Below are 23,656 nucleotides of genomic sequence, written 5' to 3' on the forward strand. Positions count from 1 at the left end.
GCTTAGGGTTTTGGAAAGGTTTTCTTTACTCATGATTCTACAGCTGTGCTCGTGGCTCCGCCACACCATGATTATTTATTTAGTCCCAGGACCCGTGTCATCTCTCCACTGCCAGTGCCTCTCGCTGCTCCCGAGGGGGGAAGGCAATGGGGAAGATGTCGCGGTAGTGTTCCACAAAGTGAACTTCCAGGCCCTCTGTGATAAAGGGAGCCAGGTCAGAGAAGTCCTTTCTGTTCTCAGCAGGCAGGATGATGCAGGTCACTCCTGCACGCTTAGCCTGTGGAAAGATGTGTCAACAGGGTGCTCTTCCACCCTGGGGGTGGGGGGTGTCCCAAGCAGCAGGCACTCACCGCAATAGTCTTCTCCTTGATGCCACCCACTGGCAACACCTTGCCAGTGAGGGAGACCTCCCCAGTCATGGCCAGGTTCTGCAACACTGGCTGCCCCAGAGCCAGGGACAGCAGTGCAGTGACAATGGTACAACCTGCACTGGGGCCATCCTTGGGGGTAGCGCCCTGCAGGGAGAGGCAGGGGTGAGCTCCTGGGCTGGTGGGCAACATGGGGGGTGGGGTGACAGACAGGGGCCTACCTCAGGCACATGCAGGTGGATGTGTGAGGTGACCAAGAAGTCATTTTCAGGGTCCTGCTCCATCAGGAAGGCACGGGCAAAGGTGTAGGCTATGCGGGCACTCTCTTTCATCACATCTCCCAGCTGACCTGTCACCTCTAGGCTGCCATCTTTGTCTTCCTTGCTGCCACTAGGCTGGGGCCGCCTCAAAGATGTCTCCACAAACAATGTGGAGCCTCCTGGAAGATGGGAAAGGCTAAATCTGTTCCTTATACTCCACAATCCTGCACTTAAGATTCCTGGCACTGGTAGCCTGCATTATCAATTCAGGCCCCATCTATTTACATTTGTAGCAGCCAGCTGGCCAGGCAGAAAGGTGTGGATGCTATGCTCACCCATGGCAGTCCAGGCCAAACCCATGACCACGCCAGGAGGTGTGACTTCATACATGCGCTCCACTGTGAACACTGGCTTCCCTACAAAGTCTTGTAGGTTCTCAGGCGTCACCTGTACCTTCTGGGCCTCCCCACTTACAATCTTGTAGGCAGCCTTGCGCAGCACCTGCAGTGGATGGGTGTAGGTGGGGATTTGCTGGGCAGAGGCATGCCCTGTGTGGCGGGCGGGTGGGCCCGTGGGCCGACTTACCTTCTCCACCTGCTTCTGCAGGTTGCGCACCCCACTCTCCCTGCAGTATTGTTTGATGAGCAGAGTGAGCACTGCCGCTGACAGTTGGGCCTTGCTCTCATCTAGGCCACACAGGGTGCGGGCCTGTGGCACCAGGTACCTCTGTGGGAAGCAGCTGTCAGCAATGCCTGTTGTCCCCGCCCACCATGCTGTTCTTGTGCTCTGGTCTCCCAATCTCCTCCCCCCCTGCACCAAATGGGCCCTCCCTCTCAGAAACAGGAGCAGGCTGACTCCTGTACCACAGACCAGGAGAATCACAGCCCTGTTCTGCAAACCATAGGTCCCAGGTGTCAACCCAGGCTGTGCTCACCTGAGACCTTTGCCCATCACCTGCCTGGCACTCAGGACTATTGTGAAAGCCAAGTCTGATCTTGTGCCCCCTCCACATCATAGGACCCCACATACCTCTGCAATAGCCAGCTTCTCCTGTGCTACATAGCCTGACACATTGATCATCTCCATGCGGTCCCTCAATGGTTCCGGGATAGTGTCTATGACATTGGCGGTGCAGATGAATAACACCTGGGTGACAGGGGGAAGAGGATGCTGGGAGCTGGATATACCCTCTCCCATAGCACTAGCTCCTGACCACATGGGTCAGCACTCACCTTGGACAGGTCCACTGGCACATCCAGGTAGTGGTCTAGAAAGTTGGCATTCTGCTCAGGATCCAGCAACTCCAGCAGTGCTGATGATGGGTCCCCTTGGTAGCCTCGGCCAATCTTGTCCACCTGAATTGGGAAAGGCAGGTGCCATGGAACTGTGTCTGGCTCCCACACTACAGAATAAGCCGTGCAGTGACCTATCCCTCCTGTCCCCAGAGCCTACCCCACCTCATCAATCAGCACTAGTGGGTTCTCTGTCTTGGTCTTCTTCAGACACTGGATGATCTTCCCAGGCATGGCCCCCACGTAGGTACGCCTGTGGGAGGCAACACTCAGTGTGGGTCAGTGTGCTGAACAGAAGCAGCCCATAACACACCACCACATGGAAGCAGTTCTGACCTCACACAGGTTATCCAATTCTCTCCTTTAGCCAGCACTTGGCCACACAGTCTGCAGTCATGCCCACCTCACTTGCCTATGCACTAAGAGATGGGGGTTGGCCTGGCTGACCACACAGGGGCATGGACTCACACTCAGCCTCAGTAGGGCAGACAGCAAGGGATGAACAAGGACCTCATCTAAGTTTGGGAGCAGGGGTGCATGAAAGATGACAGGAGAGGTATAGAGAAAACAAGGCACATGGGGCAGAGACCAGCCAGTTAGAGAAGCAGTTAGAAGGCCCATGTTGCTGGGCAGGGTCTAGGGGGGTGGGAACCATGAAGAGCTTTGGTCTTTTTATTTTCTGAGCAGGATCTTGATGGGCTTAGAGCTCTAGAGCACAGTATGCAGCCGTGGATGACTCCCAACTCCTGAGCCTACTGCCTAACCCTGAGTACTGGGATAGTAAATAAGGCATTGTGAGGCTACCTGCTCTGCCCAGTCAGACCAGTCAGTTCCTGTAGTGTTAGGAGTACAGGACTACCTTCGCAGTCAGGCAGACCTCAGCACAGTGTGCCTGCCTCTGTCTACAGAGCCTGCTTCCCTCGGTTTCTCTCTCTCTCTCTCTCTCTCTCTCTCTCTCTCTCTCTCTCTCTCTCTCTCTCTCTCTCTTTTTTTTTTTTTTTGATTTTTCAAGACAGGGTTTCTCTGTATAGCCCTGGCTGTCCTAGAACTCACTCTGTAGACCAGGCTGGCCTCGAACTCAGAAATCCGCCTGCCTCTGCCTCCCAAGTGCTAGGATTAAAGGCCTGCGCCACCACCGCTGTACAGATGGCCATGAGCTATCATGTGTGTGGCTGCTGGGAATTGAACTCAGGACCTCTGCCAGCCCACTTGCTCCAGCCCCGCTCCCTCCAGCATAATTCACTGTAGCTGTCTTCTTCAGATGCACCAGAATGGGGCATCTGATCTCATTACTGGTGGTTGCTGGGATCTGAACTCAGGATCTTCGGAAGAGCAGTCAGTGCTCTTACCCGCTGAGCCATCTCACCAGCCGCCCTTGGTTTCTCTTAACCACACTGGTTCCTAGAAAAACCATAGGCCTAATAAAGGCCATCTATGTCTGCTGCCACCCACTCGTATCAGCTTGGTCTCTGTGCTCAACTCACAACCTGCTAGGCTCCCATGCCTCCCACACGCCTGAAGCTGACATCCAGGATCTCCCACTAGCCGTGTGTTCAGGTGCATGCCTTTAATCCCACATTTAGAAGAAAGAGGCAGAAGGATCTCTGAATTCAAGGCCAAACTAGTCTACTCAGGGCATTCCACGATAGCAAAGGCTACATAACCAGTCTCAAGAGCCAAAACAAAATCCAGGCTGACCAACACCTAGTGTACCTCCTTGTCCCACCCTGGCCTGGCATACTCTACTCTGCCCAGTCCAAACCCAATCTTCCTGAACAGGAGCAGGATTGTAGGCTGGGTCTCACTGTGTCTGCACAGTCAGGTGGGTTACAGGCCCAGCCTACCTACCTATGCCCCTTGATCTCTGCCACGTCTGTCATGCCACCAACACTGAAACGGAAGTACTCGCGGCCGAGGGCACGGGCAATGGAGCGTGCAATGCTGGTCTTGCCCACACCCGGTGGGCCATGGAAGCAGAGGATCTTGCCTTGTGTGGAGCCTCGAAGCTGGCTGACTGCAATGAACTCCTGTGGAAGCCAAGATGGCTCAGTGCACAGCATGCAGACCCCCAAAGCAAAGACCAAGGGGCTTATCGTCCATCAGCTTCAAAGGGTCTCAAAGGCTGGGCTGACTGGAGCTGTGGCTGCAGGGCCCTGGGCTGAAGTCGGACAGGCTAGAGTTGGGGGTGTCAATCATGTTAGGGGCCCCTCTTCCACACCCAGTATACCAGTACACTGGGACCATTGTGAGTTCCAGTGGATAGCTGACTGGTTCTCTGCGGGGAGGAATAAGGACAAAATGGGGCAGCCTGCCCTGGGCAGTGTGGTTGTGCATATGCTATGGGTCTCACCAGGACACGCTTCTTCACGTCCTCCATGCCATAGTGGTCCTCCTCCAGCACAGCCTGGGCCCGAGCCAAGTCCAAGTTCTCATCACTCTGCCGGCCCCATGGAATGGACGTCAGCCAGTCCAGGTAGTTGCGAGTGACACTACAGGGACAAGGAACTGTGACCAAATGCTCCTAGTGAGGCTGTGTGCAGGGCTACACAGCCACCCTGGCAGGAACCTAGATATGGCTCAGGGAAGAAACTAAGGTCAGGCTTGCTGCAATGGTCACTGAGGGAGGCCAGGTGCCATAGTTAACAGATGGAGGCTAAATTCCAGGGTCACAGAGCATCCTCAGGTCAGGATCCTCAACTCAGTGGAGTTGCCTGAACGGACTGAACTAAGGATCCTGATACCAGTTAGCCCAGAGTATCTGGGCCAGAGTTACTACAGGGTCCCTGAGCAAGAGAAAAGCAAGACTTAGAACCTGAGGAAGAGAAAGTCTAGAGTCTAGACATGGAGCCCAAGCTACACGAGTGTGCTAGGCTTGTGTGCTCACAGACTACGTGGACCCACCACATACTTGCTTCCTGGGCTGCTGTAGACAAAGACTGAGGGCGGGACAGGGCAGCCAGCATCCATCCCCAAAGGGACTTACACAGATCCAGCAGGCCTGGACCCAGAGGCCTTCCACATCCCCAGTGGGCTGCATAGGAACACAGCAAGCAGAAGTGGCTGTGGGCCATGGATGTGCAGACTTACTTGAACTCAGAGGAGTGGTTGTCCAGTAGAGCAAGCTTGCTCAGCTCCTCATCCACCACGTCCATCACATGCTTGGGAACAACAAGCTCCCGGAGGCGTTCCCGGAACTTCTCCTCAATGGCATCTTTATCATCCTTCTCCAGCCCCAACTCCTTCTTGATGATCTTCAGCTGCTCCTGCAGCAGGTATTTCCTGTGCGTCTGCTTGATCTTCTCCTCTACCTGTGGCAGGTGGAGCTTGGGCAGAGTGGGGTGGGGAGGGCAGGACACAGCCCCTCCACAGAAACCCCTGGCCCAGATTTACAATGGTGCTAGGAACTGAAGGGCCTCACACATGCTACCTGAGCCCCATGTCACTGACCCAGGCTCCTACCCTGTAGGCTGCCACAGGATACCCCGACATGGATTTGCAGTTTGTTTGGACTGCTGTTGTAATGCCAAACAAACACACCCAATACACATGAAGTTGAACCTGGGTTCTGCTTGTCTTTGGTTTGAGCCAAATTATGGTAGCCCAGGCTGGCCTCAAAACTCCCTATCTAGCTGAGGATATCCCTGGACTCTTGAGTGTCCTGATCCATCTTGCCTAGCTTATGCTATGTTCATTCAGCTGCCACCTAGCCCTCAGTAGGGGAGGATTTCCTATGGAAAAGTGAAAGATAGCACATGCCTACTGTCCCACCACACTGGAAGCTGAGGCAGGAGAACTGCACAAGTACAAGGTTCTGGGTCAGCCTCCAAGAGAGTATCCCGAAATGAAAGTGTTAGAGCCAGGATGCATCCCCTCCACCTCCCCTTCACTCCTGTCACCTCACGGCCTAGGCGCTGCTGAAGCTTGCTCAATTCAAACTCCTTCTTCAAAAGAGACAGGGCCTTATAGAGCCGCTTAAGGATCTGCAAACAACAGAGGTCAGTGGGGTATCCGTGAACAGGGTGGTGCTGGCACAGGAACAGGCACCGTCCATGGAGCCCAGCCCTGAGGATGAGGCTGCTGTTGCTAGCCTACTCAGAACAGTGGACCGTACACTCACATTGGTCTCTTCCAGCACATCTTGCAGCTCATGGGACTCAGCCCCAGTGAGTGCAGCACCCATGTCGCTCAAGTAGATAGGGTTGTCCACCACACGCTGGCCTGCCTGCATCATCTGCAGCACGGACTCTCTGTAGGGGTGCAGTGCCAGTGTCTTAGAGTGCTGCCCTATACCCCTTACACATACTCTGGCTTCAGTGACAGCTAGCTCTGCCAGTGTACAGTGTGGTGCACCAGGGTCAAAGAGCTATCACTGAGTGGCGGTCCCTGCAGACACTGACCTGTACAAAGGGTTCAGGGCAATGATATCCCGAATGGTCTTCACAATCTCTGCAGTCAGGGCCTGGAAGTCAGGAACCATGACAGCCATGAGATCAAAGAAGGGAGCCTCTCATCCCAGCCAACCACCATCCACTGGGACCACAGAGCAGAACCTAAGGTCAGCAGAGAAGACCCATGGGCAAGGGTGTAAAGACTAAAGCCAGGGCCAGGGAAATGGCTCAGAAGATAAAGGCGTTTGCTGCCAAGCCTGATGATGAGTTCAATTGGTGGGCTCACGTGGTGGAAGGAAGAACCAACTAGATACCCAAAAGTCACCTCCTGACATCCATATGCACACTGTGATAATCCCCCTTCACCCCCATAAGTAACTAAGTAAGCACTCCTTCAGATGCATGAGGTGACTGCCCACTTTCCACGCTTTCCTTAGCTTTTGCTTTTTGTTGTTGAGGCAGGGTCTTACACTAACACCATCAATCCTCCTGCCTCAGCTTCAGGATCCTGGGACTGCAGGCAAACACCATCATAGCCAGATAGGAAAACACTCTGCCTAGTGTCTAGCTCCCAACTGAGTTCACCTTTGTAGACGAGACCAGAGATAGTGGTGGCCCAGGCCACCAGGAGGTAGAGGCAGGCATATCTCTGTGAGTTCAAGACCAGCTGGGTCCGCACAGCAGGACAACCAGGGCTCCACAGAGAAATCCCCTCTACCCCCCAACACCTCCCACCCCACTCCCCACCTCCTGCCGCCAGAGAAAGAAACCAGAGCAAGAGGGCAAGGGCTCTGGAGCCCAACAGTAAAGCTGGCACAGTGCCACCAGCATGGACATTACTGTAACTTGAAGCCAGTTCTATTAAACAGAATGACCTCCCCCTACAAAATGATCACTACCCAGGCTGGCTGCAGTCCCATGAAGTTCAAAATACCAACATTACCCCAGAGGGCTCCTCTTTCCACACAGCACCAGCTTACAACAGACATCAGCAAGGGATTCCAGCATTCCTTCCACATAGCTCAGAATCAGTCCAGAGGCATCTTTCCCATAGCGCTAATCAACTACAACCAATAGGGACCAGCCTCTAGAAGAAGCCTTCGTTTCCTTCCTGATGCATCCAACAGCACTGGGCACACGCCAGGCTCCAGCTTAGCTTAACTAATTGTCCTACCCATGGAGACCTTGAGGAAGGGAAGATAGCTTAACCTGGGATCAGAGTGGTCATAGCCTCCTTCCTTGTTTCATGCCCCTGCCTCCTGAGCTGTGGAGGGGACAAGGGGTAGACACGCCATAGAATGCTAGAAGCCTGTGCATGGAGGCCATGAACCAGGGTGGGATGGGTTTGAACCCTGCCTTTTCTCCCAGCACAGCCCTGCCCACAGTGACTGTCCCACCATCTGTGCGGTCACACCAGGTGACTGCTGCTTACCACCTGTCCCACCATCTGTGCGGTCACACTAGGTGAATGTCCCATCTGTGCAGTCACACCAGGTGACTGCTGCTTACCTTCACTTCCTCTGTGACCTGGAAGTCTTCGTGGGCTACATTCTCAACCTCCACCATGAGCACCTCTTTGGATGTGTCAGTGGCAGCCTCAGCCACCATCTCCAGCTGGGGCTTGGCACCCAGCTCATCCTCCACCTCTTTCTTGCCTCGCTTCAGCTTCCTCCTGGACTTCTGTTTCTCTGCCTCTGGCTCTGGCCCCTCTGGTTCCACCTCCAGCTGCCGGCTGATGTGAATCCTACAGACAGACAGATGGGCACAGGTGGAACCAGGGCTACAGCGTTGTATTTCAAAGGCCCTGTCACCCCAGGGCCTTCAAAAAAATGGAGGAACAAAAAAAAAAAAGAACAAAAAACAAGAGAGCAAAGAACACTAGAAAGTGTCACCAACAGTGAGGCTCATGAAGACACTGTACCCCGTTGTACCCCAAGACCTCAAGGTGGAGGTCTTGCCCACAATTCATAGAAGCCACAATCTCTTCTGTGCATGCTGACAGGCACGTCTCATCTCCCCCTGGCCTCTGTACCTTCTGTGGCCTGTGACAATCATGCGCAACTTGTCTCCAAGGTCCTGCATCTCATGAATCTGAGCAAAGGTTCCCGTATGGTAGATCTCATCCAGGCTTTCCACCACGTCCGACTCATTGCTGAGGACATGGAACACAAAGGCACATTGGCTGGACGCAGCGCAGTGTGCTACAGCACAGTGTGCGATGCATGGTTCAGGCTGAGAGTAGGAGGGAGACAGAGCACCTCTACAGGTCACTACTGCCAAGTCACTACCAGCTGCTGCCTGCTTCTTCAAGGGCAGTGGAGCAGCCACCGGCTCAGCAGTGTAGCCCTGGGTGGCAGCACCTCTCTAACACAGCCTCCAAAAGAGGACCCACATAGGACTTCTCCTCTGCTGTTACCCACTCTGAAGTCAAAAATCTCCTATGTGATATAGAACCACATCTGTGAGTGGGTGTACCAGAGGCCCCAACATTCACAGGGAGCTAGCAATTCACTTCCCCATGTGGACAACACACAAGTCTTTTTCATAGCATTGGGAAAGGGTCTCTTGCCTGCTAGGTAAGTGTTCCCCACTAAGCCACACACCAGTCCTTGTCCTAGAGTAAAATGGCAGTATGTTGAACTCCTGGCCTTGCCCTTGTTCCTGTTAGCTCAATGTGAAAAGTTCAGACTACACCTAAGAGAAGGAGGAAGACTTACTTGTCATCTCTCTTTAGGAAGACGCCAACATAGGGCTGTGCCAGTCGGACTTTCCTTCTCAGGAGCTCAACCAACTTCTTATTTTTAACCTGCAGGAGAGCAGTAAGTGAAGACCCAGGGACATCTAACAACAGGAATGAACTATCTAGCTGCATAATCAATGCTACTGGCAACGTCACAGCTTCACTAGTGTCACAGACCTGGAGCACCAGGGAGACTGAGGCAGGAGGCTCTAGAGTGTAAACATGGACTACATAAGGAAACTGAGGCTAAAACAGAACCACAACAGGAACCTCTTGTGTCCCGCAGACTGGCAGTTTCCATCCAGTTTCATTAGCACTGTTTCCTAGTCACCCTGTTCAGCTCAGTAATAACTCCTCTCACCACCTGTAGCAGGCATGAATTAAAACTGAGGGTGGGGTGGCCACCATGGGTACAGCCTGCACTGGGGACACAAGCAGATGGAGAAACTGTTTAAAACAAACCAACAAATAAAAACAAAAAACAATGGAGCTGGAGAGGTAGCTCAGCAGTTGTTTATAGAGAGGCCTTGGTTCAATTTCAAGAAATAACATAGTGTCTCACAATCAACCCTAACTCAAGTTGCAAGGGATCCAACAATCTTGAACTACATGGGCACCGAGCATACATGTGGTATACATACATGTAGGAAAATATTCATACACATAAATTTAAGCACAAACATATATACACATATACATACATACACACACACTTGAGGACAGGTGTCACCTATGGAATCTCTCCCCAGTCACCTTTAATTTAGGTTTCCCTAGGACACACTATGTAATTGGCCCTAACTGTGAACCCAGGGTGATCCTCCTGCCTCACCATCCCAAGTGCAGGATGTACAAGGATAAGTCATCACACATAGTTTACTGTGTACCTCTGACATAGCAAGGCTGAGGGGGACCCTAATAACTTTCATCTCAGTGTTTGGGGTTCTCTTTGTTGGTCCAGAGGCCACACTGTAGTCCAAGCTTGAACTCATAACAATCCTTCTAATCCATCCTCCATTCACTGGGATTACAGACAGTGCCACTCCGACTTTACGTGGTTTTTATTTAGTTGTTGGTTTTTGAGATATGGTCTGTGGTGTTAAAGGAGAATGGCTCCCGTAGGTTGATATATTTAAACAATTAGTCCCATGGTCACAGATACTATTTAGGAAGGACTGGGAGGAGTCACCTAGTTGGAAGTATACCACTGGGGATGGGCTTTGAGGTTTCTCTCTGCCTTCAAGTTGTAGATCAGATGGAAGCTCTTAGCAACTACTCCGGAGCCGTGTCTGCCTGCCACTGCACTCCCCACCTTGATGTTCTTAAACTATAAGCAAGCCCCCAAGTGAAAACTGTTATTAGTGTCTCCCCACAGCAACACATGCTGGCCTCAGATAACCTTGAATTCCTGAGCGTTAGGATGACAGGTGTTTGACTCTACCTCTGGTTTGTGTGAGCCTCATGCATGGTAAGCAAACAGAACCCTAAGAAGTCTGCAGAGCCATTCCTGTACACTCAGAGGCTAGGACAGCACATGGATCTGATGGCTGTAGACTATTTAAACGCTGAGTTTTGCTAAAAAAAAAAAAAACAAAACAAAAAACAAAAAACTATTCACTGGCTCCCAGGAGTCAGCTGTAGTTCTGTGATGGGTCTCAGTATCTTTATCTCTCTGACTCTGGTCATTTTATGAGGTGATACCAACAGGAAACCACACACCATGGTCTCAACACCACACCCTTGATAGCTAGCTCCCAGTGGCACACATCTCTTTGTTCCTGCCCATATTTGTCTCCACTGTAGGATTAAGGAACCAGGTGCGGGCAGCCCTGGTCTCAGAAGCCTAGAGAATAAAGAGGAATCCAGAATGGGCCTCCAGCGCAGTTGTACACTGTTAGAACCCGCCAGGCCTAACAAGTCCTATGGGCATCACAGGCATGAGAAACTCCATGAAGCAAACAGCAGAGACTTATAACTCAGTTACTCAGAACCAGGTGGGGCACCTGTTACCCAAGCTAGAGAGGTAGAGGAGAGGTAGAAGATCTGGAGCTAAAGACCAACTTCAGCTACATAACAAGAGGGAGGGCGTCATGGGCTGAGATCCAAACCAAAACCAAAACCAAAAATGCCTTTACATACAATCCTTTGTGTCAGTTCCACAGGAGTTCTCTGATTCCAAGACAGGAACTGCTATTATGTCCATTTCCCAGATGAAGAAAACCAAGGCCCTGTGGAGCAACTTGCAGATAGGTGATGCTATGTCACCCTACAGAAGTTATCTAGCAGATGTGTGTGTCCTTCTACCAGACAGACAATATGAGATGGGCCTTGTAAGCATGGGAGTGGAGGTACATGGAGGAGCTCACTCTAACCCTCCCCACATCTGTGCTAACACTCCTCCCTCAAGAGTTGGCAGAGCAAGGAGAATGGAGGGATACTATGGGTTAGATGAGGCAGTGACTCACTGTATGACCTTGCTACTAGGTTAGCTGATAAACACTGGTCTCAGTGAACAGCATACATAGTGGGGGTAGATGGCATGGAAAATTTCCCTTTAAAAGTCTCTGCTTTCTCTTGATTTCATCATCCTGTTCTCTCTCCCTCCCTCCTCATGGCTTGCTAATTTGAAAGGATCAGATGGGATCAACTTCCTGCAATGGAATTTTCCTCCCTTAGTTAAAAAGCTGTTTGAACTTTTTCTTTTTAGAGGTAAATATGAGGCAGATGTCAGAGACAGTGTTGGGGAAAAAAAATCCTGTCCTTTTCTTCTTTTGGTAAACCACTCAGACTTCAGTCATTCTAGCCTTTCTCCTAGTCCTAGAATGTAGTCCCCAAAGCCTGCAACTTTGTATCCCCACAACTATGCCCGATACATTAAACTAGTAATTAAGGGTGTGAAGAGCTTGGCTACATGAGAAAAAGTCTCAAGACAAAAAAAAGATACATAAGACTGTCTCAAAAATATAAACACCACACTATTGAACAAGAAAGGCTAAGAAGGCGTTACAAAACTTTCAAACAGAGCTGGGCAGTGGTGGCACACACCTTTAATCCCAGCACTTGGGAGGCAGAGGCAGGAGAATTTCTGAGTTCGAGGCCAGCCTGGGCTACAGAGTGAGTTCCAGGACAGCCAGGGCTACACAGAGAAACCCTGTCTCGAAAATCGAAAAAAAAAAAAAAATTATAGGGAAATAACTATACTGTTACTAGTCCGTCTGGGATTTCTACCATCTGGGCTCAAGGACTTGACATCCACTATCACGGATCCTGAAGGACCCGTAAAAAGGAAGAATTTGTGTCCAAATGAGCCACCAAGGACTGTGGCATCCTCTTGCCTCAGACTCCAGAGTGGTGAGATGACAAGCAGGAGCGCGGTTCCAAAAGTTTCTTAGACACGAGGGAGCTGAAAGGCCACTCGGTCCCGCCAGCAGAGTAGGGGTATAGCGAGGCCAGGCGAGCGGGGGTTCTGGTTACCTCCACGATCTTGATAAAGCGCGGAAACACCGGGTTCCGGGTGATGGCGATGAGCGGCAGGTGAGGAAACACGTCCGGGACGGTCATGGGCGCGAGTGCCGTGACGACCGGGCCTTCCCCGGAGCTCGCCGTGACCCCGTCCTCCGCACCGCCCTCGGAGGTCTCGTCGCTGCCACCGCGGCTGCCCGCGTCCCACAGCCCCCGCCACTGGACCCTGCTGCCCCAGGGAACTGACGCGTCGCAGGCCCGACATCCTCGGCGCAGCCAGGATCCCGACGCGCTCAGGATCCGGCCTCCAGTGACAGGCAGCAGCGGCCGCCGCAGAACCCAGCACCGCGCAGCGGCCCACAGCCTCACGTAGCCTGTGCTCGCCGCCATGGAACAGCCATACGGACGGCGCGCCGCACTTACGTCATCTCTCCTCGCCCTCCGTTGCGCACGTGATGACGCTCGCGTGCTTCGGGCTGGAGAGGCGGAGCTTGAATAAGGTGAGTGAGTGGGCGTGGCCGGGGAGGAGACCGGGCTTAAGCCGTGGGGGGCGTGGTTTCAAGGCTTGGCGTTGGCCGAGATGGGGGCGTGGCTCGAGGAAAGATGTTCTAGAGAAGACTTAGAGGATCTGGATGAAAAAGTGAGAGGTGTGTAGTAAGCTCGAGGAAACGTGACGGAGGAAGCAGAACTGGTGTGTGGTCTGGATGAGGAGCGCTCCGCCAGGCAGGGCTTGGAGGAACTGGGAGCAGGGATGTGACCGAAGGCCGAATCGAGGGGCGGGGCTTGCCTTAGGGGCGTGGCCAAAGCGGTGACTCCCGAAGGGGTGCGAGACTGGGTGCAGTTAGAGTGGGAGTGGGACTTGTACGGTGTCGGAGGGCATCGCTCCAGGAAGGGGGCCTGGAAGGAATGTGGCCCCTCCCGGTTCCTACAACTACTGGCCTATCCTGTCCAAGGTGTACCTTAAAAACTGCGTTCTTGCTAGGCGGTGGTGGCGCACGCCTTTAATCCCACACTTGGGAGGCAGAGACAGGCGGACTTCTGAGTTCGAGGCCAGCCTGGGCTACAGAGTGAGTTCCAGGACAGCCTGGGCTATACAGAGAAACCCTGTCTCAAAAAACAAACAAAAACTGCGTTCTGTTTTCTACTGTCATGAAAAAGTTTTTACAGGGCAACTTCTGTGTTCTGAAGGCATAGGAAGAAGAGTACAGCGCACCCCTCCTTTATAATAACTTTAGTCTTTTCAGCGTTCTTTGCTGATACATGACAACAGGTTTTACTACATCTCCCTACGCAGTTGGTGGCATCTTCACGCCACACTGGAGGAGGCGTGCTTGGAGAGCTTTTGACTCCCCTAAAGTCTGCATGCTACAGGCTGTGCGCATGCGTGCATGTTCAGCATTGCTTTTGTTGACAGTGGTCTGTGAGGCACTTACCAAAACATTGAAGCTTCCAGGACATGTCCCAAGAGACCGGTGTGCATGCTCCGGCTCAACAAAGCAGGGGGTGGATTTTATGCATGCCCAAAGCTCTGCTTTCACACCCACGTGTGCTCATACACGTTCTATGGAGAGTTCCTTGAAGTTTGGGCATGCTCTGGATTTTGACTTATGGATCTGGGAACCTGTGTGTAACTTTCAGGTTTGAAAAGGTGCGGTCTCTGCTTCCATATTGCGCATGCTCACTCCTTCCCCTTTCCTCTGCGTAGACCTAACGGGGCTTTTGTCGCACATGTCCAAAAGGTCCTACTAGTGGCATTCTTACTTGGTGCGCGTGCCCAGACTAGGGGCGGGTAGGAGAGAAGCGGCCTAACCTCACGCATGCTCAGACACTTTCTCAAACTTGGCAGTTGAAGAGCGGTGTTAGCTGTGGAGAACCATGCAGATGCTGATGTTGATACTAGCAGCAGTGGCCACCATGGTCAGGGCTCAATCACTGTGCCGGTGCGACTGCCTAACTGGGATGGGATGCTGCTGGGAGGTTTGTGGCAGGGAGGAATGGGGCTGGTTCTTGTTGGAGCCCAATTGTAAGAATCAAACTTGACGTATCTCTTCCAAGGACATCACTAAAACCCGTTTCTGGGTATGGAACCAGGGCCTTGGACATGCGTCAAACCCAAGTTCCTTGTGCAGTCTGTCCCACCATCCACCTGGCTCAGCAGCAACGCCATGGGCTGTTGAGGCTAGCTAGCCAAGTGCATGCTGGGAAGTGTGCTGTCCATAGTGTCATGATCAGCAGTATCTGACCGGCTAACATGCAAGTAAGTCTATATGTATGTACCCCCTTCCCACTTTTCTCCCCGGAAGCTGTTGGTCACCAGCCTGAGGGGACAAAAGGAGCAGAGGTAGAGAGCAGGGTTCAGACAGCCATTAGTATGAACAGAATGATCTCTGGAGACTATTGCAGTGGGATGTCTGCTGTATTCTTTCAGGGATGGGAGAGTATTTAAGGGCTTTTTTGAGGGGTACAGGTGGAAAGGGCTAATGGGTCATGAGGGTGGGAAGCCAGAGCAGGACATGTGTGCTGAGTTATGCAGCTGGTCACTTTTCAGAGGCCAGCCACCTGTGTTTAAGGACACTCTCCAAACAAAGACAAGAAGAGACAGGGAAGCCCTGCTGAGAAAGGAAGTATCCCATTTCTGGTGCCCAGCTCAGAAAGCCATCCTGTCATGGAGGCTGCTAACTGTCCCCTGGGGACCTCAGTTCTTAAGTCCTGAATTCTGGACTATCATCACTAGAGTTCGGCACTCGAGTTCCTTGCTGTGAGTTTTGCATCCAGCCTGTGCAACATAGCTGGATCCATGTCTGAATACAGCAGTACTGTCTGTCCCTCAGCCTCCCAAGTACTGTGATGACAGGTGACATGCCACTATCTGTGTGTCCCAGAACATCTGTAGATTTCAGTAAATGTTACATGTAAACCTTGTGCAAAGAGCCATGGGGCCTGGGAGATAGAGGTGCCCTGGGCAGGTGACTCATCCCACCCAAAAGGAAGTTGTTTGCTGCAAAACAGAAAAAAAAAAAAAACCCACCAACAACAAAGTAGGGAAACTTAAGAAATACTTGCCAAGTCGGGCGGTGGTGGCGCACGCCTTTAATCCCAGCACTTGGGAGGCAGAGGCAGGTGGATTTCTGAGTTCGAGGCTAGCCTGGTCTACAGAGTGAGTTCCAGGACAGCCAGGGCTACATGGAGAAACCCTGTCTTGTAAAACCAAAAATAAGAAAAAAATACTTGCCAAAAGTAATTGCTTGTGTGGCTTGAGCTAGAGCTCCCTGGGCTGAGGGGCTGGCCCACCTGGTGAAGCCAGGGCCAAGTCCAGCACCACAGAAACCTGGCAGGTGCCCATGCCTGCCATCACAGCAGTGAATGAGGAAGTGGAGGCAGGAAGACTTGGGAATTTCAGGCCAGTCTGGGCTACTTATTCAGCCTGTCTCTGAATAAACAATAAAAAGAGCCTGGGGAGACCCCTCAAAGAAAGAGCCCTCTTAACATGAAGATTGTGGGTTCCATCCGCACTTCGCATAGGATAAGATGGGGGTGGGTAAAAAGCAGGGAGCTCAGAGCAGGAACTGTGAGGTCTCCTCCACCTGGGCTTATAATGAGCTTCTGGAGGTGTTCCGGGCCTTTATCTCTTTAGGAGAGCACCAATTAAAAACAAGATATGCATCACACTCAGAGACCACAGGAGGGTGTCAGGTCCCCTGGAATTGGAGTTAAAGGGGTTTCAAACCACCATGTGGATGCTGGGAATCAAACCTGGGTCCTCTAGAAGAGCAACAAGTGCCCTTAAGCATAGAGCCAATCTCTCCAGCTCCTGAACTTTTGTTGTTATTTATTATTGTGAGACAGGGTCTCACAATGTAGACTAGGCTGATCTCAGACTCACAGAGATGCATCTGCCTCACAATTGCTGGGAGTAAAGGCATGCTACCACACCTGGCTAATATTTTATGTTGTCTGTCTGTCTGTCTGTCTGTCTGTCTCTCTCTCTCTCTCTCTCTCTCTCTCTCTCTCTCTCTCTCTCTCTCTCTCGTGCGTGCATTAGTGTATGTGTGCATGTCACAAGTCAGAAGACAATCTGCAGGATTGTCAGGCTTTGCAGCAAGCCCCTTTATGTAGTGAGCCATCTCACTGACCCAGTATTTTGTGTATGTTAGTGTGGGCCCACATGTTATATGTTTGTCGATATTGATGTCAGAGGACAAACTCAGGCATTCCATCTTCCCTATAACCTCGCTTAAACCAGGGTACTCTGTTCTGCTTGCTGCTCAGCACACCAGGCCAGTGCCCTAAGCCTCTGGGGTTCTCCTGTTTGTGCCTCCTGCCTCTGTGATAGGTGTGCTAGGCTGACAGACCCACAGCACCCTGCCTGTCTCTTACACATGTTCTGGGGATTGGGGCAGCAGCTATCTCCTACCACTATCCAATGCTGTAGGACTCCCAGACCCCTCAATGTATCAAGACTTCATACTGTGCATTATGTCTAAAGGCAGCATGGTAGGAGAGACGATGATGAATATTGAATAAAAGTTAAGGAGCTGAGAAATGGCTCAGCAGTTAGATTACTAGCTGCCCTTGCAGAGAATGGTGTTCAATTCCCAGCACCCACAGAAGGCTCACAGCCCAGTGTGACTGCAGCTCAAAGGGACCTGATGCCCTCTTCTGGTCACCTTGGGCACAGCATGCATGTGGTGTGCAGCCAAAAGACCCATACACATCAAATAAATAGGAAAATTCTTGAAAACAGAATAAATTAGAAGACAAAGCCTGACTTTTAGTTGTGTGTGTGTGTGTTTAAATTATTTATTGGTTGTGTGTTTCAATCACTCTAGGATGCACACAGTGAGGACCGGGAAAGTGTTTGAGTCCGATATACAACTTGAAGGGGTAGGTGATCCCTTGAATGCCCCCTGCATTTCAGTATGACTACATAGCAGAGCGTTTTCCTTTTCTCCTTCTTTCTTTCTTTCTTTCTTCCTTTCTTTCTTTCTTTCTTCCTTCCTTCCTTCCTTTCTTTCTTTCTTTCTTTCTTTCTTTCTTTCTTTCTTTCTTTCTCTTTTTGACCTTTTGATTCTTTGTGATTTACATCATGCACCCCAATCCCATTCAACTCTCCCTCCATATCCACCCACTGGCCTTGCAACTCCCCCAACCCTACCAAGAAACTAAAAATCAAAAAAAAAAATCTCATTATGGAAGCTGCAGTGTGTTACAGTGTAACCTTTTGTTCAGGCATCTTTACTTGCATATGTTCACTGCAGTGAGAGGTCTGTTTCGAAGCCTCTGGCTTCTGCTCACTGGGACCCTGTTGTTAACCCAGTGTAATGGAGATTCTGCAGCTTTGGGTCTGCAGGACTGGCCCCTTCAAATGCTCCAGAAGATCAAGATGGAGTAGATGTGGGTGGAGTAGGCCAAGTCAAAGCCCTGGATCTAAGCCGGCTCTTCCACACCCTTGACACCTGGTCAAGCTCTCCCACACTGCCCAGGCAATGGGCAGAAGATCAGTTTCTAGTATTTTCTTTTTGTTCTCCTGAGGCACAATCTCCCATAGCCCAGACCGGCCTCTGTTCTTTATGTTCTGAGGATGCCCTGAGCTCTGATCCTCTGAAGTATTGAAAGGCAGGCACTCACCTCCTGGCTGACAGTCTGTGCTATCTGCAGGACCCACTGTTCTACGCCTTCCCCAACACATTTGTGCTCAAGAACTTGTGCAGGACTAAAGTCGCCGTGTATCTAGGGTGAGCCTAGCCCTCCCCACCCCTCTCCTTTCCTGGCCCTCACCCCCTTCTGCTCCCCCACCCCTCTCTCTCCTGCTCCTCATCCTCCCCTGCCCCATCCTCCCCTGCCCCATCCTCCCCTGCCCTCATCCTCCCCTGCCCCTTTCTCCCCTGCCCCATCCTCCCCCACTTTCTTTCACACCCTTTTCCCCTCTCTCCCTGCATATCTCTCTCTCTCTCTCTCTCTCTCTCTCTCTCTCTCTCTGTCTCTCTTAAAGATTGTATTTATTATTATACATAAGTACACTGTAGCTATCTTTAGACACACCAGAAGAGGGCATCAAATCTCATGACGGGTGGTTGTGAGTCACCATGTGGTTGCTGGGATTTGAACTCTTAACCTTCAGAAGAGCAGTCAGTGCTCTTAACCGCTGAGCCATCTCACCAGCCCTCTCTCCTTTTTAAGATTTATTTATTTTATGTGTATGAATACACTGTAGCTATACAGATGGCTGTGAGCTGGGAATTAAACTCAGGATGGCCCCACTTACTCCTGCCCTGCTTGCTCCGGCTTAATACACTGTAGCTGTCTTAAGGCACACCAGAAAAGGGCATCAGATGACGCCCTTTTCATGGCGCCCTTTCATCTCATGACGGGTGGTCGTGAGCCACCATGTGGTTGCTGGGATCTGAACACAGGCCCTTCGCCATCTCGACAGCCCCCTGCTTCTCTTTTTTAAAAAAGAAAACCAAGCAGCTCTGACCCACAGAGAATCTTAGCTGGGCTGGGTAGGACACAGAGAGGAAGACACAGGAACAAGTATTGCCATTCTGGGGAGAGGCGCCAAGTCTGTGACGTATGCCAATCAGAGATTCACCAAAAAAAAAAAAAAAAAAAAAAAAAAAAAAAAAAAAAAAAAAAAAACAGAAAACCTTACTTGGCGTAAAATTTTTAAAATTATATATATTTTTTTTTTCGTTTTTTTGAGACAGGGTTTCTCTGTATAGCCCTGGCTGTCCTGGAGCTCACTCTATAGACCAGGCTGGCCTTGAACTCAGAAATCCACCTGCCTCTGCCTCCAAGTGCTGGGATGAAAGGCGTGCGCCACAACCACCCAGCACATTTCTTTATTTATGTGTCTGTCTGAGTGTGCCACAGCACCTCTGTGGAGGTCAGATGCTAATCTGTGGGGGTCACTTCTCTCCGTTCATCCTGTTAATTCTGGGGATAAAACTTAGATGGTCAGGCTCAGTGGAAAGCACCTTAACCCACACAGAAGTCTCAGCTCTTGGACCGAAGCCTCTTAAGTGCCAGGAAGGCAGGCAGGCTCGAGCTACTCAATGCCTGCCTATTTCACTTGTGGCCTTTTTGTCTCTCAACTATGTCATTTAAAGAAGTTAAAACAACAACAACAACCAAAAAACGAAGTATACAGGCACATTATGACATGATACTGTTCCTGGGTGACGGCTGGCAGGGAACGTGTAAGGGAGATGGTCACAGGCCTGCCAGCAGAGAAGCTTCCTAATTCTACCTTTTCTTTTGGTCACAGGAAGAACGTTTTCTTAACGATAAACAACTTTGAGTCCAGCATCTTGCCACTCACCGTTCCCAAGTCAATGGCGGTAGATATTTCCCCACTTGCAGCTCCAAAGGGTTACACTTAGAGGAAACCATTGGGTTCAGGAGCAGGGGTCTGTCAGCTATGGGTTCTTTTACTGGATCCTCTTAGAGATGCTGAGTTACAAGCAAGTTGGAGAACTGGACCTAGTTCATTCCATCTCTGATAGAGTCCTGCCTCTCCCTGGCTCTTCCTCCCCCCTTGCCCCTCCCCTACTCTCCCTTCCCCTCTTTTTTTCCTCATTTTTTCTTTCATAGAAAGGTTTTGCCTTTCTCCTCCTCTTTTTCCATTGGCTTGAAATATTTATTTGACATTCTATTTATTTTTATTTTATACATATGTTGTTTTGTCAGTATGTGTGTCTGTGTACCACTTGCATGCCTGGTGCCCAAGGAGACCACAGGATGCTGCTAGGTCACCTGGAAGTGGTCTAATAGGTGGTCTGTAAACTTCTGTGGGAACTGGGAAACCTGGGTCCTCTGCAAGAGCAGCTTTGCCTTCCCAACTTAGCATCTGGCCAGATAACTACAGCCACAGTCCCCAGTAAGAAGCACATGACTTAGTGACTGAGTGACTTAAGTCTGTAGCTATATGAGGACATGACTGCAAACCCCCCAAAAAGCACAGAGAAGATCAGTGTGCAAAGGTAGAAGGAGGAGGTCTGGGGCTGGCTCACTGGCAGCCAAACAGAGAACTCCAGGTTCAGTAAGACCTGGTCTCAGAATATGGATCAGGGATGCTCACTCAGTGCTTAGAGCACTGGGTTCAGTTCCCAGCACTCACATGGTGACTCATAATCACCTGTGATTCTAGCTCTAGGAGATATGACACCCTCTTCTGGCCCAAAAGGTGGTACCCAAAGCCATGAGCCACACACACACACACACACACACACACACACACACACACACATACAAAGAACATATCTTTTAAAAAAGGATGTGTTATTTTTGTATGTATGAGAAACTCCATGTCTGTGTACCACATTTGTGCAGTGCCAGGGAATTCCAAAAAGGAGTATGGGGTCCCCTGGAGTGGTGTTACAGATATTTGCAAGCCACCTTGCGGGTTCTAGGAACTGAACTCTGAACCTCTGGAAGAACAGCCAGTATTCTTAATTGCTGAGCCAAGACAAATCAATAGAGTGTGCTGAAGAGGCAAGAGGAACCATAAGTTCAAGGCCAGCCCAGGCTATACCTTTAAAAATAATAAATTCTAATAAGTAATAAGGTAGAGAGTGGTAGTAGTGTTAATCGCTGGATTCCACATGAGTACGTGCAAACACACACCAAGCAGACACCTATTGCAAGGATCGCTGGTTCACACCTTTAAACCAAGCACTTGAGAGGCAGAGGCAGGCTGGTCTCTGAGGAGGTTGAGTTCAGCCAGGACTACACAAAACAACAACAAAACAAACAGTGAGTATTGCTGACCCAGATTGTTTTGGGATCTGCGTCTGCGGTGATTGCTTCCTGAACTAGTGTTCTAAATAGCTACAGCTGCTGGTGACACAGCTTGTGACAATGCAATGGTCAGGACAAGGGCTCTGACCACACCTTGGAGAATGGCCCTGGGCACATCTGTGAGAGAATTTCTAGAGAGTATTTTTTGAGGTGGGAAGACCCATCTTAATTAACTGCAGGTGCCACCACCCCATGGGCTGGATTCCTTCACTGGATCAAAGAGAAAGCAAGCTGGGTTCTGACATTCAGCTCTCTGCCTCCTCCTGACTTTGGCTGTGACCTGACCATCTTGATACACCCCCAGCACCTGCTGCCATGATGGACCATGCCCCCTCTTTGAGCCAGAGCAAACCCTGGATCCAGCCCTTCAGGTGTGTCTGTCAGGCCTTTATCGCATGTGTGTCCTGCTCTTAGGTGGGAGTACCATCAGTCACAAGTGCCCACTTTGTTTCCGGCTCACTAATACTGTTTGTGATCAGTGGAAAAGCCTACAGTTACAATTTTGATGAAAACATCTGGCGTAAATTGGAAGGTGTGTGCCCTGTGCCTTTGCTTTTTACTGCTGCTGAGCTAAGTCTTGTTTTGTTTTTGAGACAGGGCCTCATGTAGCCCAAGCAAGCATCGAACTAGTAATAAACTCATTGTCCCCCTGCCCCTACCTCCCCAGGGCTGGGATGCGCAGGCGTGCATCGCCATACCTGGTTCATGTGTGTGCATGCTAAGTGACAGCTCTGCCCATTAAGCCATGGTCCCGGTGCTCAGTTTGCTGGCTATTTGTTTTCCCTTTATTGTATGTGTGTTAGTGTTTGCCTGCATGTCTGTCTGTGCCGCACATGCATGCAGCTACCATGCAGGCCAGAAGAGGCCATCCAAACCCCTGGACCCGGAATCACATGGCTGAGAGCCACCATGTACTAGAAACTGAACCCCTGTCCCCTGACAGATCAGCCAGTGCTCTAAAGCCCTGAGCCGTCTCTCCAGCCCCTGTTTTATTTATTTTTTGGTGTTCTTTGTGTTATTTTTGAGGAAGGTCATCACTATGTAGTATAAGCTGGCCTCAGATTCAAAAGTCAGCCTTAAGTCCTGGACAAACAGGCATGTGCCTGGCCTGATGTTTTACTTTGGAGAATTCAAGATATTCAGCCAGGTGTGTTAGCACAAGACTCTCAGCCAACCTTTTAGATGCAGAGGCAGGAAGAGTTTCGTAAGCTAGATGTCAACCAGGGGTGTTTAGCCAATTGTAGGCCAGTGAGATCCTGTCTTGAAACAAAAGCAAGAACAAGGGGACTGGAGAGTCACAGTGGCCTATGGCCCCCATCCCTGGGGATCTGTCACCCTGTCCTGGCCACCTCAGGTGCCTGTACTATGTACACACACACACACACACACACACACACACACACACACACAAGCAACAGGAAAGGGTTAATTCATATGGTTATAATGTATGTGCTTTAACCTATCTTTTCAGGTATATCAGATCCTGTCTCTCACATTAGTGGTGACACTTGTTGTTTTAAAGGCTCCTTTTGCCTGGTAAGTTGGATGCTTTCATTTTCAATGCATTCTAAATGCTAACACTTAGGCATGAACTGGGAATAGAGGTTCTGTAGTGGTGACCTTTAGTAGTGTCCCTTCCCCCAACCTCACAGGAAGGCTAGCTGGCAGTAGATAAAACAGTCTGCAGGATTTGAAAATCTGTCTTCTTTTATTATTTTGTGTGTGATGATTTCTTGTTTTATGAGTCAGGATCTCATATAGCCCAGGCCAAATATGACCCTGAACTCCTATCTTCCCTGTGTCACCTCCCAGGAGTCAAGATGACAGACTCATTCCGCTTTCACTGTTTCACACTGATTTTATTGTTGTTTGTTTGTTTAATGTATAAGTTCAGGAGATGGAGGCAGGCAGATGTTCTTGAGTTCTAGGCCAGTCCGGTCTTTATAGTGAGTTCTAGGATATTCAGGGCTATCTAGAACCTGTCTCAAAAAGAGAGAGGAAAAGAGATGGGGGTGAGGGGAGGGGGGCATCATCTCCCTCCATGGTGGTCAACAGCTGGGCAGCAGCAGTAGGCCAGCTTGAGTAAGCCTTGCTCCAGGCCTGACTGCTGATTATTCCTGGAGCTTGTGATGGCAATTGCTGTGAGTCTGGAAGATGGCCTTTTTTAGGCCCTTCATCTTATCTCCCGGCTTTTAGATTCCTTCTGCCACTCTCTCTGACCCAGGAGGAATAAGCTGGTGTACTGCCTGAGCCTCTACATGGACTGATGCTCAGTGTTTAGAAGTTTCCCATGCCTAGGGCTCAGAGCAGGGCTTGGCTTTGGTGTAGACAGGGTTAGGAGATAGTTTGA

General features: G+C 50.6%; 2 protein-coding genes across 16 annotated transcripts in view; one reads left to right on the forward strand and one right to left on the reverse strand.

Annotated features, from left to right (window-relative positions):
- Positions 1–8: 8 nt before the first annotated feature.
- Lonp1 (lon peptidase 1, mitochondrial) lies at positions 9–12,921 on the reverse strand. Its single transcript, XM_031346823.1, has 18 exons — positions 12,520–12,921; positions 9,026–9,114; positions 8,341–8,460; positions 7,818–8,052; positions 6,318–6,379; positions 6,038–6,167; positions 5,817–5,900; positions 5,008–5,228; positions 4,271–4,409; positions 3,769–3,947; positions 2,086–2,173; positions 1,861–1,983; positions 1,658–1,774; positions 1,214–1,354; positions 964–1,129; positions 590–807; positions 351–515; positions 9–277 (listed from the first exon to the last, which is right to left on the reverse strand). The coding sequence occupies exons 1-18, from the start codon at positions 12,895–12,897 to the stop codon at positions 98–100; spliced, it is 2,835 nt and encodes a 944-aa protein (XP_031202683.1). The 5' UTR covers positions 12,898–12,921; the 3' UTR covers positions 9–97.
- Positions 12,922–12,988: 67 nt separating this feature from the next.
- Catsperd (cation channel sperm associated auxiliary subunit delta) overlaps positions 12,989–23,656 on the forward strand; it is a 39,106-nt gene continuing 28,438 nt past the window's right edge. For 3 of the 15 annotated variants that reach the window (XM_031346824.1, XM_031346830.1, XM_031346829.1), the window contains exons 1-6: positions 14,280–14,447; positions 17,337–17,391; positions 18,166–18,242; positions 19,775–19,847; positions 21,721–21,838; positions 22,778–22,842. In XM_031346824.1, coding sequence (XP_031202684.1) covers positions 14,383–14,447; positions 17,337–17,391; positions 18,166–18,242; positions 19,775–19,847; positions 21,721–21,838; positions 22,778–22,842 — 453 coding nt within the window. In that variant the 5' untranslated portion in view covers positions 14,280–14,382. The other 12 variants (XM_031346835.1, XM_031346838.1, XM_031346832.1 and 9 more) reach the window with 10 other exon arrangements.

This window comes from Mastomys coucha, unplaced genomic scaffold, assembly GCF_008632895.1.
Source record: "Mastomys coucha isolate ucsf_1 unplaced genomic scaffold, UCSF_Mcou_1 pScaffold3, whole genome shotgun sequence".
Taxonomy (NCBI): domain Eukaryota; kingdom Metazoa; phylum Chordata; class Mammalia; order Rodentia; family Muridae; genus Mastomys; species Mastomys coucha.

Coding starts and splice junctions, on each gene's coding strand:
- Lonp1 (XM_031346823.1), bottom strand. CDS start 12,897: ATGGCGGCGAGCACAGGCTACGTGAGGCTGTGGGCCGCTGCGCGGTGC. Junction 8,461..9,025: donor TTCCTAAAGAGAGATGACAA/GTAAGTCTTCCT, acceptor CCATGTCCTCAG/CAATGAGTCGGACGTGGTGG. Junction 1,130..1,213: donor TGCAGAAGCAGGTGGAGAAG/GTAAGTCGGCCC, acceptor CATCCACTGCAG/GTGCTGCGCAAGGCTGCCTA.